The sequence below is a fragment of the Scyliorhinus torazame genome, chromosome 11 (assembly GCF_047496885.1).
Source record: "Scyliorhinus torazame isolate Kashiwa2021f chromosome 11, sScyTor2.1, whole genome shotgun sequence".
Classification (NCBI taxonomy): Eukaryota; Metazoa; Chordata; class Chondrichthyes; order Carcharhiniformes; family Scyliorhinidae; genus Scyliorhinus; species Scyliorhinus torazame.
The window spans coordinates 246,486,442-246,506,779 of NC_092717.1; the positions used below are offsets into that span (position 1 = coordinate 246,486,442).

General features: G+C 50.1%; 1 protein-coding gene across 3 annotated transcripts in view; it reads right to left on the reverse strand.

Moving 5' to 3' along the window:
* Positions 1-20,338, reverse strand: part of lama3 (laminin, alpha 3) — an 858,151-nt gene that overhangs the window by 278,354 nt on the left and 559,459 nt on the right. For all 3 annotated transcript variants that reach the window (XM_072468523.1, XM_072468524.1, XM_072468522.1), the window contains exon 25: positions 15,734-15,881. In XM_072468523.1, coding sequence (XP_072324624.1) covers positions 15,734-15,881 — 148 coding nt within the window. The remainder of the gene's footprint in view (positions 1-15,733; positions 15,882-20,338) is intronic.

Below are 20,338 nucleotides of genomic sequence, written 5' to 3' on the forward strand. Positions count from 1 at the left end.
CAGACCGGGTAAGGACGGCAGATTTCCTTCCCGAAAGGACATTAGAGAACCAGATGGGTTTTTACGACAATCGACAATGGTATCACGGTCATCATTAGATTTTTTATTCCAGATTTTTATTGAATTCAAATTTCACCATCTGCAGTGGTTCACTCGTTCAGTGACAATACCACTACGCCACCCCCTCCCCGGTGCAGCTGTGTATCAGGTCATCTTGTGAAAAGTATGAGCGACATTGAAGGAAGAAATATTGACCTTCAATTTCATTTTAACCCCAGAATTATTGCTTGTAACGCGCCTGGCCTGAGGTAATTATCTTTAGGAATTCTCCTGCTGAGGTCAGTTGATGAGCTGATTAACATCAATGAAAAAATAAACTGATCAACAATTACTCCCAATTTCATAGCTTCGATCCCATTAGTGATCTAATGTGCAAAGTCTGATTCAGCCTCAAATAACTGGCAGAGGGTCAGTTGCTACCGGAAACGGAGTTGTAACAAAGACCAAATATAATGATTTCACAGTTTTTGCAATATTTAATTGGATGACATTCATGCTCATCCAATACTGAATGTTGGACAAACAGCATAATGATTCAGAGGCAAAGTAAGATTTGATGAAGTGGAGCTGAGTTTTGTCAGTGTATATGTGGAATCTAATCTTGTTGCCGAGCCGAATCATGTGGATAAGAGATAGTAAGGCGGGGCGGAGGGGCACTAGGATAGATTCTTGAGGGAAATCAGAGGTGATTTTGTGGAGATAAGAACAGAAATAAGTTAATGCAGCTGGATGTCAGAATGGAGAGATTGGGGGAGGTTTGTGTTGTTAATCCTGCCTGTAGTGATCTCTGTATATCAATATACATGATCAATATATGGAATGACAGTACAGGCAATTGAACACTTAGATGTCTCACTGTCAGGACCTATATTAATAGCTTTCCCGCTCTTTCTGTGGTGAGTGTGTAGCAGGAGTAGAGAGAGAACAGACATAAGAAAGCTAGAGAGAAGTTCTAAGTTATCAAAGCATTGTATTGTATAATCAAATTAGTTATATCTACAATTGTTTCTTTATTGTACTGGTTGAGTATTAAGTAAAAAGAACTCACAAATATAATTTATATTGCTCAATAAATTAGTTTATCTTTACAAGAAGACTACTGCTCATTTCTACAACTCGGCTGGTTCAAAAGAGTAATATATATATTACGCAAGGTCATATAACACTGCCAATGATGGCAGGCAAGTCCAAAGGATGAAGTGGGGTTGTCTACTGTTATCACCGGATGTGACTGTGATAAGGGCTATTTCAGTGTTGTGGCAGAGGCAGAAACCTCTTTCGCGAGGTTCAAGTGAGAATCTGCAGGTGTTGCAAATATAAAGTTTAAAAAAGGTAAAGTCGCCATAGTCCCAGATGATCATAGGCTGCTTTCCCCTTTGAGGGGGAGAGCTAACTGGTAGTGATTTAACCTGAGGGTCACCACACCTCAGACGAGGAGCAGGGTTGATAAGGTGGGGCCTTCATGAATAACCTCAGCCAGTATGCACTGCTGGCCTCACTCACCATCGCAAACCAGCTGTCTAGCCAACTGAGCTAAAACCGGCCGCCTTTGTTATAAACCTTGTCAACCACCAACCTGACTACCCTGTTCAACTCTCCAAGGATCGGTGCAACATCACCCCTTGGGTGATGGGCCTGTGGCAGCAGGTCAATATACAAGGCAGGAGAGTGATGATAGCTAGCTGTCAGGTCATCTCTAGTGCTCCTCAGTTTAAGTGCAGGCAAGCCTGCTGTGAAGATCATTGCAACAAGGACAAAAAATGAACAGGATTCAAAAATATTCCAAATTGTCTTGTGGGTTTCCTGTCAAACACTGAACTGTGTTAGTACTTGGAGGGACAATGAGAAAGCTATGATTTCACAACTTTGACTCTATGGTTGGGAAATGATACACTAGGATAGTGGTTATGTTATCGGAATAACTATCCAGAGACTAGCACTAACAATCTTCAAGAAATGGGTTCAAATTCCATCATATTACAGCTGGGGAATTAAAATTCCGTTGATTGAATAAATCTGGGATAAAAATCTAGGATCAGTAATTGAGATCATGTAACTAGTCAAAAAGAAAAAGGATGCATACATGAGGTACAGGCAACTAAAAACAGATGAAGCACTTGAAGAAGACAAGGAAAGTAGAAAAGAGCTCAAGCCGGGAGTTAGGAGGGCAAAAAGAGGTCACAAAATGTCCTTGGCAGACAGGATTAAGGAGAATCCCATGGCATTTTATATGTATATTAGGAACAAGAGGGTAGCTAGAGAAAGAGTTGGTCCACTCAAGGACAAAGGAGGGAAAGTTTGGATGAACGAACGGAAGGAGGCGAGATCTTTAATGAGTGTTTTGCATCGGTATTCACAGGGGAGGGGGGACACATTGATTGGTGGTGTCCCAGATTGATATGTAAAAACTTTAGAACAGGTCATTATTACAAGGGAGGAAGTGTTAGGTGTGTTAAGAAGCATTAAGGTCGACAAATCTCCAGGGCCAGATGGCATCTATCCCAGATTACTCAGGGAGACAAGAGATGAAATCACTGGGCCTCTAACAGAAATCTTTGTGCCCTCGTGGGCCACAGGTGAGATCCCAGAGGATTGGAGGATAGCCAATGTTGTCCCGTTGTTTAAGAAGGGTAGCAAGGGTAACCGGGGTAATTATAGGCCAGTGAGCTTGACATCAGGGATAGTGAAATTGTTGGAAAAGATTCTCAGAGAAAGGATCTATGCACATTTGGAATTGAATGGTCTTATTAGCGACAGACAAAATGGTTTTGTACGAGGGAGGTCATGTCTCACTAATTTAATTGAGTTTTTTGAAGAGGTGACAAAAATGATTGACGAGGGAAGGGCTGTGGATGTTGTCTACATGGACTTTAGTAAAGCATTTGACAAGGTCCCTCATGTAGGCTGGTGCAAAAGATTAAATCACACGGGGTCAGGGGTGAACTAGCTGGCTGGATTCAGTACTGGCTTGGCCATAGAAAACAGAAGGTAACAGTGGAAGGGTGTTTTTCCAAATGGAGGTCTGTAACTAGTGGTGTTCTGCAGGGATCGATACTGGGACCTCTGCTGTTTGTAATATATATAAGTGGCTTGGAAGAAAACGTAACTGGTCTGATTAGCAAGTTTGCGAATGATACTAAGATTGCAGGAGTTGCACATAGTGATGATGATTGTCAGAGAACACAGCAGGATATCGATAGGCTGCAAAATTGGGCAGAGAAGTCAGCTGACTTACGGGAGTGCCATGGGGGAGCAATACAACTGGGGGGGACCTAGCTGGGGGGTGGGGGGGGGGGGGCTGGGTTGCTGCTGCATTGGCCAAAGGGGAGCTGGAGTTCGGAGAGAGTCGGGGCGGGGGTCCGTCGCCTGGGGGAATGGAGGGCGCGGGAGGCGCGGGCATCTGGCTGGCCTAGAAAGGGAGATGGCTAGTCGGCAGGGGGGAGGGCGGGAAGCCCCCTGATCCGGCTGATAACTTGGAATGTGAGAGGCCTGAACGGGCCGGTCAAGAGGGCCCGTATGTTCGCGCACCTGAAGGGACTGAAGGCAGATGTGGTTATGCTCCAGGAGACGCATTTGAGGGTGGCAGATCAGGTTAGGCTGAGAAAGGGGTGGGTGGGGCAGGTTTTCCACTCGGAGTTGGACGCGAAGATTCGAGGGGTGGCGATCTTGGTGGGGAAGCGGGTGTCGTTTGTGACGCTGAACATCGTGACAGACAATGGAGGTCGGAACGTGATGGTGAGTGGTAATCTAGGGCAGCACGGTAGCATAGTGGATAGCACAATTGCTTCACAGCTCCAGGGTCCCAGGTTCGATTCTGGCTTGGGTCACTGTCTGTGCGGAGCCTGCACGTCCTCCCCGTGTGTGCGTGGGTTTCCTCCGGGTGCTCCGGTTTCCTCCCACAGTCCAAAGATGTGCAGGTTAGGTGGATTGGCCATGTTAAATTGTCCTTAGTGTCCAAAATTGCCCTTAGTGTTGGGTGTGGTTACTGGGTTAAGGGGTTATGGGGATAGGGTGGAGGTGTGGGCTTCGGTAGGGTGCTCTTTCCAAGAGCCGGTGCATACCCGATGGGCTGAATGGCCTCCTTCTGCACTGTAAATTCTATGAAAAAATCTATAAAGCTGCAGGGGGTGCGGGTGGTATTGGTGAATGTATACGCCCCGAATTGGGACAATGCCGGATTCATGAGGTGCATGTTGGGTCGGATTCCGGACCTGGAGGCAGGGAGCTCGATAATGGGGGGGGAGTTTAACACGGTACTGGATCCAGCATTGGACCTATCCAGGTCCAGGACGGGTAAGACGCCGGCGGCGGCCAAGGTGCTGAGGGGGTTTACGGACCAGATGGGGGGAGTGGACCCATGGAGGTTTACCTGGCCGGGGGCTAGGGAATTTTCCTTTTTTTCCCACGTCCATAAAGCCTACTGCTGGATAGTTTTCTTCGTTATGAGTAGGGCACTAATCCCGAGGGTGGAGGGAACAGAATATTCGGCCATCGCTATCTGAGATCATGCCCCGCATTAGGTGGAGCTGGAGTTGGGAGGAGACGGACCAGCGCCCGCTGTGGCGCCTCGATGTGGGACTGTTGGCGGATGTGGAGGTGGTGCATTGAAAGATATTTAGAGGCTAACGACAATGGGGAGGTGCAGGTGGTCTGGGAGGCGCTGAAGGCGGTGGTCAGGGGAGAGCTAATCTCCGCTAGGGCCCATAAGGAGAGGAAGGAGAGGAGAGAGAGAGAGAGATTGGTGGGGGAGGTATTAAGGGTGGATGGGAGGTATGCAGAGGTCCCCGAGGAGGGATTACTCAAGGAGAGACAAAGCCTCCAGGCCGAATTCGACCTGTTGACTACCAGGAAGACAGAGGTGCAGTGGAGGAAAGCGCAAGGGGCGGTGTACGAATATGGGGAGAAGGCGAGCCGGATGTTGGCACATCAGCTTCGGAAGCGGGAGGCAGCGAGGGAGATTGGGGGTGTTAGGGATAGAGGGAGGAACATGGTGTGGAGTGCGGTGGGAATAAATGGGGTATTCAGGGACTTTTATGAGGAGCTGTATAGGTCTGAGCCCCCGACGGGGAGGGGGGGATGCGCCGAACTTTGGATTGGCTGAGGTTTCCGAGGGTGGAGGAGGAGCAGGTGGTTGGGCTAGGGGCACCGATTGGGCTGAAGGGGCTGGGGAGTATGCAGGCAGGGAAGGCCTCGGGCCGGATGGGTTCTCGGTGGAATTCTACCGGAAGTACATGGACCTGGTGGGCCCACTACTAGTGAGGACTTTCAATGAGGTGAGGGAAGGGGGGGCCCTGTCCCCGACAATGTCCAGGGCGCTGATCTCACTGATCCTGAAGCGGGACAAGGACCCATTACAGTGTGGGTCGTACAGGCCGATCTCGCTCCTCAACGCGATGCAAAGTTGTTGGCGAAGGTGCTGGCTACCAGAATTGAGGACTGTGTCCCGGGGGTGGTTCACGAGGACCAGACGGGATTTGTGAAGGGTAGGCAGCTGAACACCAACGTGCGGAGGCTCCTCAACATAATTATGATGCCTGCAATGGAGGGGGAAGTGGAGGTAGTGGCAGCTATGGACGCGGAGAAGGCCTTCGATAGGGTGGAGTGGGAGTATCTTTGGGAAGTGCTGAGGAGGTTTGGGTACGGGGAGGGGTTCATCAGTTGGGTTAGGCTACTTTATGAAACCCCGGTGGCGAGTGTGGCCACGAACCGGCGGAGGTCGGAATACTTTCGGCTGTACCGGGGGACGAGGCAGGGCTGTCCCCTATCCCCCTTGTTGTTCGCATTGGCAATTGAGCCTTTGGCCATGGCACTGAGGGAGTCCAGGAACTGGAGGGGACTGGTTCGGGGGGGAGAGGAACACCGGGTATCGTTGTACGCTGATGACCTGTTATTGTATGTGGCGGACCCAGTGGAGGGGATGCCGGAGGTTATGCGGATCCTCAGGGAGTTCGGGGACTTTTCCGGATACAAGCTTAATGTAGGGAAGAGTGAGCTCTTTGTGATACACCCAGGGGATCAGGGAAGGGAGATAGACGAGCTTCCGCTGAAGAGGGCGGAAAGGAGCGTTCGGTACCTGGGGATCCAGTTTGGGAGGCCCTGCACAAGCTCAATTTGACCTGGCTGGTGGAGCAGTTGGAGGAGGATTTTAAAAGGTGGGATATGCTGCCACGCTCACTGGCGGGTAGGGTGCAGTTGGTGAAAATGACGGTCCTTCCGAGGTTCCTGTTTGTGTTTCAGTGCCTCCCCATCCTGATCCCCAAGGCCTTTTTAAACGGGTCAGCAGGAGCATCATGGGATTCGTATGGGCGAATAAGACCCCAAGGGTAAAAAGGATGTTTCTGGAGCATAGCAGGGACAGAGGAGGGCTAGCGTTGCCCAATCTACGTGGGTACTACTGGGCTGCCAATGTGGCGATGATCCGTAAGTGGATAGTGGAGGGGGAGGGGGCGGCGTGGGAGAGGCTGGAGATGGCGTCCTGTGTGGGCACGAGTCTGAGAGCGCTGGTGATGGCACAGCTGCCGCTCCCGCCGCCTAGGTACACCACGTGTCCGGTGGTGGCGGCGACTTTGAAAATTTGGGGGCAGTGGAGATGCCACAGGGGTGAGGTAGAGGCCTCGGTTTGGTCCCCGATCCGAGAGAACCATCGGTTCGTCCCGGGGAGAATGGATGGGGGGTTTCTGAGCTGGCATCGGGCAGGAATTAAAAGAATGGGGGACTTGTTTATAGATGGGACGTTTGGTAGCCTTGGAGCGCTGGAGGAGAAATTTGGGCTGCCCCCCGGAAACACCTTCAGGTACATGCAGGTGAGGGCGTTCATGAGATGGCAGGTGAGGGAATTTCTGCTGCTTCCAGCACTCAGGAGCCAGGATAGGGTGCTCTCGGGGGTGTGGGTTGGAGAAGGCAGGGTCTCGGCGATCTACCAGGAGATGCAGGAGGAGGAGGAGACCTCGGTGGAGGAGCTAAAGGGGAAATGGGAGGAGGAGCTTGGGGAGGAGATAGACGAGGGTACGGGGGCGGACACCCTGGGTAGGGTTAATTCTTCCTCCTCTTGCGCCAGGCTTAGCCTGACACAATTTAAGGTTCTTCACAGAGCGCATATGACAGGGGCGAGGTTGAGTAGGTTTTTTGGCGTAGAGGACAGGTGTGTGAGGTGCTCGGGGAGCCCAGTAAATCACGCCCATATGTTCTGGGCGTGCCCGGCGCTGGATGGGTTCTGGAGGGGTATTGCGAGGACGATGTCTAAGGTGGTGAACACCCGGGTTAAGCCGAGCTGGGGGTTAGCACTATTTGGGGTGTCGGACGAGCCGGGAGTGCAGGAGGCGAAAGAGGCCGGTATTCTGGCCTTTCCGTCCCTGGTAGCCCGGCAGAGGATTTTGCTACAGTAGAAGGATGCGAGGCCCCCGAGCGTGGAAGCCTGGATCAGCGACGTGGCAGGGTTCATTAAATTGGAGAAGGTGAAATTTGCCTTGCGAGGGTCTGTGCAAGGGTTCTTCAGGCGGTGGCAACCGTTCCTAGACTTTCTAGCGGAGCGTTCGGAGGTGGTCAGCAGCAGCAGCAACCCCGGGGGGGGAGGTTTCAGGTATGTGTTTATTATTGTTTCATAGGGGGGTTTGTACATTGGGGGAATTCGCGATATAAGTGTACGATGTTGATCTGTGTGTTTTATGCTTTTCTTTTTTCTGCAAGGGAGGGGGGGGGGGTTTGTTGAATATTTGCTAAAGTTTAATAAAAATATTTTAAAAACTAAAAAAAAATTGGGTGGAGAAATGGCAGATGGAATTTAACCCGGATAAATGCGAGGTGAAGCATTTTGATAGATCCAATTCAGGTTGGAGCTATAAAATAATTGGCAGAACCATCAGGAGCAGAGAGACACAGAGAGATCTGGCCGTGCAGGTCCACAGATCCTTAAAAGTGGCAGCACAGGTGGAAATGGTGGTAAAGAAAACATACGGCATGCTTGCCTTCAGAGGACGGGGTATCGAGTATAAAAGCTCACTAATTGTGTTATAGTTATATAGAATGTTAGGTAGTCCACATTTGGAATACTGTGTCCAATTCTGGTCACCACACTACCAGAAGGACGTGGAGGCTTTGGAGAGAGTGCAGAAAAGGTTTACCAGGGTGTTGCCTGGTATGGAGGGTACTAGCTATGAGGAGAGGTTGAATAAACTGGGATTGTTCTCCCTCGAGAGACGGAGGCTGGGGGGCGACCTGATAGAAGTTTATAAAATTATGAGGGGTATAGATAGGGTGAACAGTTGGAGGATTTTTCCCAGGGTGGAAATGACAATTACAAGGGGGCACAAATTCAAGATGAGGGGGGATAGCAATGGAGATGTGCGGGGGAAGTTTTTTTACACAGAGGGTGGTGGTGGCCTGGAACGCACTGCCAAAAGAGGTGGCTGAGACAGATACATTAGTGACCTTTAAGACTTATCTGTATAGACACATGAACAGGTGGGTATAGAAGGATATCAGTGGTTTGTCTAGATAGGACACCTGATCGGTGCAGGCTTGGAGGGCCGAAGGGCCTATTCCTGTGCTGTACTGATCTTTGTTCTCTTTGATCCTATCGAATTGTAATAAAAATCCATCTGGTTCACTAATGTGCTTTAGGGAGAGAAATCTGCTCTCCTCACCCGGTCTGGCCTACATGTGACTCCAGGCCCACAACAACGTGGTTGCCTCTTACCTCAGGGATGTCCTAGAAAGCCACCCAGTTGTACGTTTGTGGAGTTTCAAAAAAAGTAATAGGTTTAAGGTGCGAGGGGCAAGGTTTAGAGGAGATGTACGAGGCAAGTTTTTTTACACAGAGGGTAGTGGGTGCCTGGAACTCGCTACCGGAGGAGGTGGTGGAAGCAGGGACGATAGTGCCATTTAAGGGGCATCTTGACAAATACATGAATAGGATGGGAATAGAGGGATACGGACCCAGGAAGTGTAGAAGATTGTAGTTTAGTCGGGCAGCATGGTCGGCACGGGCTTGGAGGGCCGAAGGGCCTGTTCCTGTGCTGTATTTTTCCTTGTTCTTTGTGACTGATCATCACCTTCAAGACCAATTGGGGATAGACAATACATGGTCGCCTTGCTAGCAATGCTCATATCCCATGAATGAATTTTAAAAAAATAATCAGTCACTGCATCCCTCATCAATTGTCCAAGCAGTGCAGCTGTGACAAAATCTCTCCTTTGATAAAAGGACAGCAGTGAGAATAATAGGATTACCATAATGATAAGATCTATGCATCAAGAAGCAGAGGAATATCTGTCAGCATGCTTCTTTTGTTGTTCTTTCAGCTGCAAGCACATTAAAGAACAAACCTATCTCCCAACAAAAATAAGCTGTGTCTATTATCCATGACATTATTTTTAGCCTGAATACCTTAAACACCAATAGCTGTCAAAGCTACTTTTCTGGCCTGTTAGACAATCTTATGAGTATCGATGAGGGCTCCTCTCATGTCCCACACATGCCCCACACCTGCAAGATCCGATGTACACTTCAAAAGACAAAGGCCAGAAAAGGGAGATCAAGAGGTGTCTGGTGATGGAAGAAGTATTTTGTTCAATGGGAAGGTAGCTAACAGTCAGGCAGTCATTGTACATATCAGAACAGTTTTCCCGCTGCTTAGCTGAGTCTGTTAGGCTGCTGCATAAAGGTTCAGGATGCAATACAGCAAAATTAAAAAAAATATATACAATTCACATAAAATGAGCAGGACTTTGGCAAAACAACTGAGCAACATTTGATATTTAAGCAAAGACTTAGTGAAGAATCTGACCATGCATGGAAAAAAAATGGATGATTTTAATTTAAATCCCAACACAAAGAGGAGGAAGGGTGAAAAATCCTGAAATATTTAGTAGACAAAGTATATCAGTAACTGAACCAATCATTTCATCCTGATCTTTTATACAATAATCACATAATATTATGAAAATCTTTAATAAATGTTGCAAACACAAAAATTACAGCTTTATTTATATAGAAATTGTTACATTAATATTCAAGTTTAAAATCTAAATGGTAACTAAATATGCCCCATTAATTTCCTCAAAATGATTTTTATTCTTCAATGAGACCATCACACTTGCCTCTTTGGTATCCTGGCACAAGGAGTCAATGGCTGGAATTCTCGGGTTGTTGCGAATCAGTTTTCCCGGCAGCAGGTTTACCCGCAGCGTGGGGTGGTTACAACGGGAAATCCCATTGACCATCGTCAGGAAGACAGAATCCCGCTGCCAGCAAATGACGCGCGGCCAAGAAACACGCGGCTGGCGCAACGGAGAATCCCGGCACATGTGAACTGACACCTTCGATTTACCTTTGGTAAAAATTCTCTAACTGTTTCCCCCGCATTTGAAATGATCTTAGATGGGATTGGAGATGCGCGGTCACAAACGTACATTGTCTCTGGATTAGTTTAGTTTCTTTGCACCGCAAAGTCCTGAGGCTCGAATCTGCAGCAGGGGCGAAATTCTCCGTAATCGGCACGATGTCCGCCGACCGGCGCAAAAACGGCATCGCGCCGCCCCAAAGTTGCGGAATCCTCCGCATCTTGAGCGGCCGAGCCCTAACCTTAAGGGGCTAGGCCCGCGCCGGACTGATTTCCGCCCGCCAGCTGGCGGGAAAGGCCTTTGGTGCCCCGCCAGCTGGCGCAAATGACATTGCCGTGCGGCGCATGCGCGGGAGCATCAGCGGCCGCTCACGGCATCCCCGCACATGCGCAGTGGAGGGGGTCTCTTCCGCCTCCGCCATGGTGGAGACCGTGGCGAAGGCGGAAGGAAAAGAGTGCCCCCACGGCACAGGCCCGCCCGCGGATCGGTGGGCCCCGATTGCGGGCCAGGCCACCGTGGGGGCACCCCCCGGGGCCAGATCGCCCCGCGCCCCCCCCAGGACCCCGGAGCCCTCCCGCACCGCCTTGTCCCGCCGGTAAGAGAGGTGGTTTAATCCACGCCGGCGGGACAGGCATTCTAGCAGCGGGACTTCGGCCCATCCGGGCCGGGGAATCACCTGGGGGGGGGGTGGGCAACCGGCGCGGCGCGATTCCCGTCCCTGTCGAATCTCCGGTGCCGGAGAATTCGGCAACCGGCGGGGGCGTGATTCACGCCAGACCCCGGTGATTCTCCGACCCGGCGGGGGGTCGGGGAATCTCGCCCCAGATTCCCAATTTTTAAAAAAAATTCATTTACGGGATGTGGGCATCGCTGGTCAGGCCAGCATTTATTGCCCTTCAGAAGGTGGTGGTGAGCTGCCTTCCATTACCGCTGCAGTCCATGAGGTGTAGGTACACCCACTGTGCTGTTAGGGAAGGAGTTCCGGGATTTTGACCCAGCGACAGTGAAGGAGTGGCCGATATATTTCTAAGTCAGGATGGTGAGTGACTTGGAGGGGAACCTCCAGGTGGTGGGGTTCCCAGGTATCTGCTGCTCTTGTCCTTCTAGATGGTGGTGGTTGTGGGTTTGGAAGGTGCTGTCTAAGGAACCTTGGTGAGTTGCTGCAGTGCATCTTGTAGATGGTACACACGGCTGCCACTGTTCGACGGTGGTGGAGGGTTTGAATGTTTGTGGAAGGGGGAGCAATCAAGCGGGGCTGCTTTCTCCTGGATGGTGTCGAGCTTCTTGAGTGTTGTTGGAGCTGCGCTCATCCAGGCAAGTGAAGAGTATTCCATCACACTCCTGACTTGTGCCTTGTAGATGGTGGACAGACTTTGGGGTGTCAGGAGGTGAGTTACTCACTGTAGGATTCTTAGCCTTTGACCTGCCCTGGTAGCCACAGTATTAATGTGGCTGGGTCCAGTTCAGTTTCTGATCAATGGTAACCCCCAGGGTGTTGATTGCGGGTGTTTCAGCGATGGTAATGCCATTGAATGTCAAGGGGCAGTGGTTAGATCCTCTCTTGTAGGAGATGGTCATTGCCTGGCACTTGTGTGGCACGAATGTAACTTGCCACTGGTCAGCTCCAAGCCTGGATATTGTCCAGGTCTTGCTGCATTTGGACAGGGACTGCTTCATTATCTGAGGGGTCGCAAATGGTGCTGAACATTGTGCAGCCATCCACAAACATCCCCACTTCTAGGGCGAAATGCTCCAGAAACGGCGATGTCCGCTGACTGGCACCCAAAACGTGCAAATCAGACGGGCATCGCGCCGCCCCAAAGGTGCGGAATGCTCCGCATCTTTGGGGACCGAGCCCCAACATTGAGGGGCTAGGCCGGTGCCGGAGGAATTTCCGCCCTGCCAGCTGGCGGAAAAGGCCTTTGGTGCCCCGCCAGCTGGCGCGGAAATGACATCTCCGGGCGGCGCATGCGCGGGAGCATCAGCGGCCGCTGACAGTTTCCCGCGCATGCGCAGTGGAGGGAGTCTCTTCCGCCTCCGCCATGGTGAAGAACGTTGCGGAGGCGGAAGGGAAAGAGTGCCCCCACGGCACAGGCCCGCCCGCGGATCGGTGGGCCCCGATCGCGGGCCAGGCCACCGTGGGGGCACCCTCCGGGGCCAGATCGCCCCGCGCCCCCCCCCCCAGGACCCCGGAGCCCGCCCGCGCCACCTTGTCCAGCCGGTAAGGTAGGTGGTTCAATTTACGCCGGCGGGACAGGCAATTTATCGGCGGGACTTCGGCCCATCCGGGCCGGAGAATCGAGCGGGGGGGCCCGCCAACCGGCGCGGCCCGATTCCCGCCCCCGCCGAATCTCCGGTGCCGGAGACTTCGGCAACCGGCGGGGGCAGGATTCACGCCAGCCCCCGGCGATTCTCCGTCCCGGCGGGGGGGTCGGAGAATTTCGCCCCTGACCTTACGATGGAAATGAGATTATCGATGATACCGCTGAAGTCCGGTTGTGGTCATGGAGTGAGCGGTCGCACATTTGGCAGCTCCCGCTCGAGGTGTGTTTTATTTTTGTCCTTTCCCCGCTTGCCTTGTGGATGTTTTGGAAAGAAGAGGCACAGAGGTGGTTGAGGAAAGCTATTTTCCACTGCTGGGGTCAGAGGTGGGTCCAGAAGGAATGGGCTACAAGAGCAAGAAACTCTTTGTGTCACTCAGAGAAAGATGGCGGAGGGTAAGAGGCTGGCCCTTCCAGCCCAATGGTCGACGGAGTTGGTGGACTTTCTGAACGAAAAGTTCAGCCAACAGAGGAGGGAGGCTCAGGAGGATCTGGTGAAGGTGGCAGACCTGCTGAGAGTGGGGATCGAACATCTGGAGCCGAGGCTGGAGACTCAGAGCCAGGCGATCCAGAAGGTGGGGGGGGGGGGGGGGGGCACGAGGAGCAACTTACCTCGTTGGTGGCCAAGATTGGGATTCTGAGGAATACCCAGAAGCGGCTCAAGGAGAAAGTGGAGGATCTGGAGAACCACCCCCGGAGGCAGAATTTGAGAAGAGTGAGGTCGCCAGAGGGCATGAGGGAGCGGACGCACCTTCATCAGATTCCCCTGAGCCTCCCTTTTCGTTCAGAAAGTCCACCTACTGCTCCGTCGACCATTGGCCAAAATGGCGGAGCAGCTAATGGGGGACGGGGCCTTCGGCCGGCCCCTGGAGGTTGATCGGGTGCATAGGGCGCTGATGAGGGACCCGCAGGCGAATGAGCCACCGGGGGCGATGGTGGTACGACCACACCGGTTTTTGGATAAAGTGGTCTTGTGGTGAGCGAGGCAGACAAAATCCTGCAAACTGTCCTGACTTGAGACAATTCACACCTCTCCAACCTGTGATTACCCCTCTCTCCAGTCGCTCCGTCTGGACCTGTAAAGACTTAATTACCTGCAAAGACTCGCATTCAAAGTATCATCTTGCATCATTGATATTGTCTATATAAATGTTTCTGGAACCCATCTTTTCATTCACCTGAGGAAGGAGCAGCGCTCCGAAAGCTAGTGATTTGAAACACACCTGTTGGACTTTAACCTGGTGTTGTAAGACTTCGTACTGTGCTCATCCCAGTCCAACGCTGGCATCCTCTGCTCCGCCCATTTCCCCCCACTCCCCTCCGCTCCCCCCCCCACTCCCCCCTTCCATCCGCTCCGCCCACTCCACCCCCCAGCAGCTCCCCCCAGGCTCCCCTCAGTTTCCCCCTCCACTCCGCTCCGCCCCCCCACCCCCAGCAGCTCCCCTCCCCTCCGCCCACTCCCCCCATTCCCCTCTGCTCCCCCCTCCCCTTCGCCCACTCCCCTCCCCTCCGCCCACTCCCCTCCCACTCCCCATCCGCTCTGCCCACTCCCCCCAGCTGCTCCCCTCCGCTCCGCCCACTCCCCCCATTCCCCTCTGCCCCACCCACTCCCCTTCGCCCACTCCCCTCCCCTCGGCCCACTCCCCTCCCACTCCCCGTCTGCTCCGCCCACTCCCCCAGCTGCTCCCCTCCGCTCCGCCCACTCCCCCACTCCCCTCTGCTCTGCCCACTCTCCTCCCACTTCCCTCTTCTCCGCCCATTTCCCCCCCACGTCCCTCCGCTCCCCCCCACTCCCCCCTTCCATCCGCTCCGCCCACTCCGCCCCCCAGCAGTTTCCCCCTCCCCTCCGCTCTGCCCACCCTACCCCCAGCAGCCCCCCTCCGCTCTGCCCACTCCCCTCACTCCCCTTTGCCCCACCCACTCCCTTCCGCTCCACCCACCCCTCCAGCAGCTCCCCTCCACTCCGCCCACTCTCCCCAGCAGCTCCCCTCCGCTCTGCCTAGTCCCCCCCCATTCCTCTCCGCTCCCCCCACTGCCCCCAGCAGCTCCCCTCCGCTCGCCCCACTCCCCTCCGCCCCGCCCACTCCCACCCGCTCCTACCACTCTCCCCCCAGCTGCTCCCCAACTCTCCCCCCAAGCTGCCCGTTCCAACTCTCCCCGCTCAGCTCCCTCCTCCGCAGCTCCCTCCCCTCCTGCAGTTCCCCTCCCCTGCTCCTCACCAGCTCCGTCTGCCCCCATTGTTTTAACTAACTCGCCAGGTCCGCCTCTCTTCCTGCTGATTCTCACTCTCAAGCTGCTCTCCCGTCCTCCGCTCTGTTAACTGATTGGGACAGCCTCTCTCCGCACTGCAGCTCATTCAGGTAGTTAATCAGCTGTGAAGCACTTTGGGACTACCTGAGGTGGTGACAGGTGCTACAGAAATGCAGACTCTTTCTTTCCTTTGGCATCTGATGGGAAATTGGATCGTCCTCATGCTCTGCTCTCTTACACTTTCTGAATCATGTAACATTGCCCCTTCACCAGTACACCACTTCTGTCACCTGTCCATGTCAGCTGCTTGAACAGAAGTCTTTATTCAGAGGTGGGGCAAGGGTTAGATGAGCCATCCAGTGCAGTTACTGGACAGTTAATTGCCTGAGCTAGACTTGCCAGACAGTTTCCCAGACTGCTGTTGCTGTAGCTTGGGAGCCTCTAAAAGATATACCACCCACCTGCCAGCGCAGAACTCCTGTTTAACATGAGATTCCCACTGGAAAGCCCCCATGAGAATTATCCGTGCAATCCCAGCAGATTCAACTGTAGTGTGGAGCGAGCACCATGGGAGAAACTTGTCTTGTAGAATTCCCAGGCCTTTGTATCATTTCCTTTTCCTATTTAAACAGTATGTAGCGGATTGATTTAGCATTATTATGCACTTAGCAAAATACATTCACTAATTTCGAAGTGCCTGATTTAAAAAAAAAACATCCCCCATGAACTGAAAATATAGTTTGTTCGATATTCTTTGGTACCTGTCTGCCTGTGAGATCAGCGATCTGTGTGTGGTAGCGGGTCGATGTCTGAACTAAAGATTGCTGTTTGCCATCCACAGTGTACACACCATCATCAGCTGCAGCAGATGGGAAGATATTCAAAGGCAGGTACTTGTACAACAAGCAGCTGTTGAGGGTAATTTAGAATTCAATCAACTGAATGGCATGAGAATGTGTTAAACTTGAACAGGCACTAGGTAGACTAATCACACTTAAGAGTTCTATAAATAGCTCTGGTTTCCATATTTCAAAAACGGTACAGTGGAAAAAACATTACAGCATAATGAGGAGCGGTTGAATAAACTCGGTTTGTTCTCACTGGAACGACGGAGGTTGAGGGGCGACCTGATGGAGGTCTACAAAATTATGAGGGGCACAGACAGAGTGGATAGTCAGAGGCTTTTCCCCAGGGTAGAGGGGTCAATTACTAGGGGGCATAGGTTTAAGGTGCGAGGGGCAAGGTTTAGAGGAGATGTACGAGGCAAGTTTTTTACACAGAGGGTAGTGGGTGCCTGGAACTCGCTGCCGGAGGAGGTGGTGGAAGCAGGGACGATAGTGATGTTTAAGGGGTGTCATGATAAGCAGTCATGCAGATAATGATATACAGACAGGCACAGACAGGCAGCTAATGAACACAGAGAACAGGACATGACCAATAAGCAGGCAGGCCACTCAGGGGTGGGATCTGACTATAAAAGACACGAGGCACTCACACTCCGCCTCTTTCCACTGATGAACATCTACAGAGTGAGTCAGGGTGTATGTACAGGATCACACCTCCAGCACGTGGCTAAGAGCTAGTCTGGTTCAGTCAGACAGAGTAGCCACACTTAGGTTAGCAGAGAGTCGAACTCATAGAGAACTGTGCTAACTGTGCTACTGGTTCAATAAATCAGATTGAACTAACTTTAAAGTCTGGAGTATCTTTTGGTTAAAGCTGCATCCAGTTGCAGCCTGTGTTATCCCAGAGCACATAACACGACATGCTACCAGGAGACTGCTTAATCTAGGGGGTTTACCTCAGTCCGTTCCGTGATGACCAGCGAATGTATCCCAGCACCATGGAGAAGATTCAGGCTCCTCACCAGCTCAGGACCTCCGGCAATCTCAGTGCCAACTGGCGGACATTTAAGCAAATGTTTCTGCTGTACATCGCAGCCTCAGACCTCATGGGTGCGTCTGATGCAAGGAAGATCGAGCTTCTCCTCTCAACAGCGGGTGATCAAACCATCAAACTCTTCAACTCTTTTCACCCACCAATTTTTCCTTAATAAATTTAAGTGGTCCTCTTACCTCATGACCAAAAATTAGTTCAAAAGGACTAAATTTGGTAGACTCATTAGGTGCATCCCTAATTGCAAACAATACGAATGGGATTCCTTTATCCCAATCCTCTGGATAATCTTGACCTCAACATTGTCTTTAATGTCTGATGCCACCTTTCTAACGCTCCCTGCAATTCTGGATGGTACGCAGTTGATTTAAATTGTTTTATTCCTCAGCTATCCATAACTTCTTTCAATAACTTTGAAGTAAAATTCGTTCCTTGGTCCGATTGAATTTCTGTGGGTAGTCCATATCTAGTAAAGAATTTAAGTAACACCTCCACAATCCTTTTAGCTGTAATATTACGTACTGGAATGGCCTCTGGAAACCTAGTAGACACATCCATTACAGTCAAAAGATATTGATTCTCACTTTTTGTTTTAGGAAACGGTCCTACACAATCGATTAGGACCCTTGTAAAAGGTTCCTCAAATACTGGAATGGGTATTAAGGGCGCTGGTTTTATCACTGCTTGAGGTTTCCCTATCACTTGACATGTGTGACATGATTGACAATATTTAACTACATCTTTATGTAGTCCAGGCCAATAAAAATGTTTCTGGGTTTTAGCTTGAGTTTTCCTTATTCCCAAATGACCTCCCACTGGTACCTCATGTGCAACTCACAACACCTCCTTTCTATACCCTACCGGCAATACTACTTGATGAACTTCTGCCCACTTTTCATCCGCCTGCATATGTACAGGTCTCCATTTTCTCATCAAGACATCATTTTCACGGTAATAACACTCTGGTATACTCTCAGATTCCTCTTCCGTATATGCTTTCTGATATATCTGTTTTATTTCTACATCTTTCTGTTGTAACTCTGATAATTTTCCTGAACTAAAAATATCCGCCTCATCCTCCACCTGTTCTTGTTCTTTTTCAACCATCTGATCAAAAATCGTTTCTGATAATTGCACTTCAACTTCATCTTCACTCTTTGATTTCTCCTCTTGTCTTAACCTGGGACTTTGCGACCTTGTTGCTACACAATCCGGAAAAATCACAGGATATTCGTCCTTCAACACTTCAGTTGACTGATTTTCCACTGGCTTATCAACCACAGTAGGCATCACTCCCACCTGCGATCCAGCTATATCATTCCCCAAGATAAACTGTATTCCTGGACAAGATAGTTTATCTATTACTCCTACTACCACTTCACCACTCTTCACTGGACTTTCCAACCTTACCTTATATAATGGAATGCTACTCCTCTCACCCTGAATTCCACATATCACCACCTTTTCTGGCAACATTCTTCCCAAACTACATAATTCCTCATCTCTTACCATTAAAGATTGACTAGCCCCTGTATCTCTTAAAATTTTGACTTCTTTACCTGCTCCTCCTGATACACATGAGTAAACTTTACCCACACAAGTAAATTCTTGAAAGACATCTGGCACCTTATCAATCACCTCTTGATCAGGCTGTACAATCGTTTGCACCTCCTTCGCTTCACTTGGGCTTTCCTTTACCACTCTAACAAACCCCACTGTCTTATCCTGTTTTACCACTTCAGCCTTCCCAGTGCTTTTCTTCAACCACCAACACTGTGACTTTACCTGGCCTAGTTTATTACAGTGAAAACATTTGAAACTTTTCATTTCTTTTCCACTCTCCTGGATTTCTTTTTTAATCTGAGGTACACTCTCTTTATTGTCTCCCATCAGATCACCTTTACCTTTACCACTTGAGTATTACTCATGTCCCCAGTTTCTATCCCTCACCGGCTGAAACTGATGTCGGAAACCAATCTTTGATTTATGAACTAAATCATAATCATCTGCCATTTCCGCTGCTAATCTCGCAGTTTTAACCCTCTGTTCTTCCACATGAGTTCTCACTGCATCAGGAATTGAATTTTTAAACTCCTCCAAAAGTATAATTTCTCTGAGAGCTTCATACGTTTGGTCTATTTTCAAAGCCCTTATCCACCTATCAAAATTACTCTGTTTGAGCCTTTCAAACTTCATGTATGTTTAACCAAATTATTTCCTTAAATTTCTGAACTTTTGTCTGTAAGCTTCAGGCACTAGCTCATATGCACTGAAGATGGATTTCTTCACCTCCTCATACGTTCCAGATACCTCCTCTGGTAGGGATGCAAACACTTCACTAGCTCTACCTACCAGCTTTGTTTGAATCAGTAACACCCACATGTCCTGTGGCCATTTCATTTGTTTAGCTACCTTCTCAAATGAAATGAAAAAGGCTTCCACTTCCTTCTCGTCAAACCTTGGCAATGCTTGGATATATTTAAATAGATTCCCACCAAGCCTTCGACCATGACGCTCTTTCTCACTACCCTCATCACTATCATCCAATTGTACGTTTCCCTTTACGTCTGCCAATTTTAACTGATTGCCATGTTTCATGGCCATTTTCTGAAGATCAAACTCCCTCTCTTCATCTTTTTCCCTGATCTGTATCTCCCTTTCTTTTTCTTTTTGTTCTGCTAGGGCTATTCTTTCTTTTCTCCTTTCTTCTCTCTCCTTTTCTTTTTCCTCTCTCCCTCTTTCTCTTTCTTTTTCCTCTCTCTCTCTTTCTCTTTCTTTTTCATCTCTCTCACTCTCGTATTCAAGCTGCTTTAATTCTTTCTCATGTTCCATTTGTTTAATTTGCAACTGAATTTTTGCCATTTCCAATGAGTCAAACTCTATCTCAGGCAACTTTAAATGCTTAACCACCGCCATAATTACCTCATCTTTTCGCATTTTGTCAGGTAATGTTAACTGCAATGTTCTTGCCAAATCTAACAGTCTGCTTTTCGTTTCTGTCCGTAAAGTACTACGTGGGACATTCTCCACCCCCAAAAACTTCTGAACCTCTGAAAGAGCCATTGTTCACAACACTCTCCCCACTTAAACTAAAATACCACACCGGAAAAGCAACAATCCTTCACTGTCTTTAAGTTCACAAAAGCCAATCCAAGAGATAGACTTTTATCCCGGATGAGGTACCCCCACATGACAAAAGGATCTCAATAAGAATATAATGCGTGAACACTACCCCATCCCGAAGCGGGAGGAACTCACCAGTGAGATGGCACACGCACGTTTTTTCACCAAGTTAGATGCGCCACATGGATTTTGACAAATCCAGCTGGATGAGTCCAGCAGAAGGCTCTGCCCCTTCAACACATCGTTTGGCAGGTACTGCTATAATCGCATGCCATTTGGCATTGTCTCGGCATCGGAGATCTTCCATCGCATCATGGAGCAGATGATGAAGGGCATTGAAGGGGTTC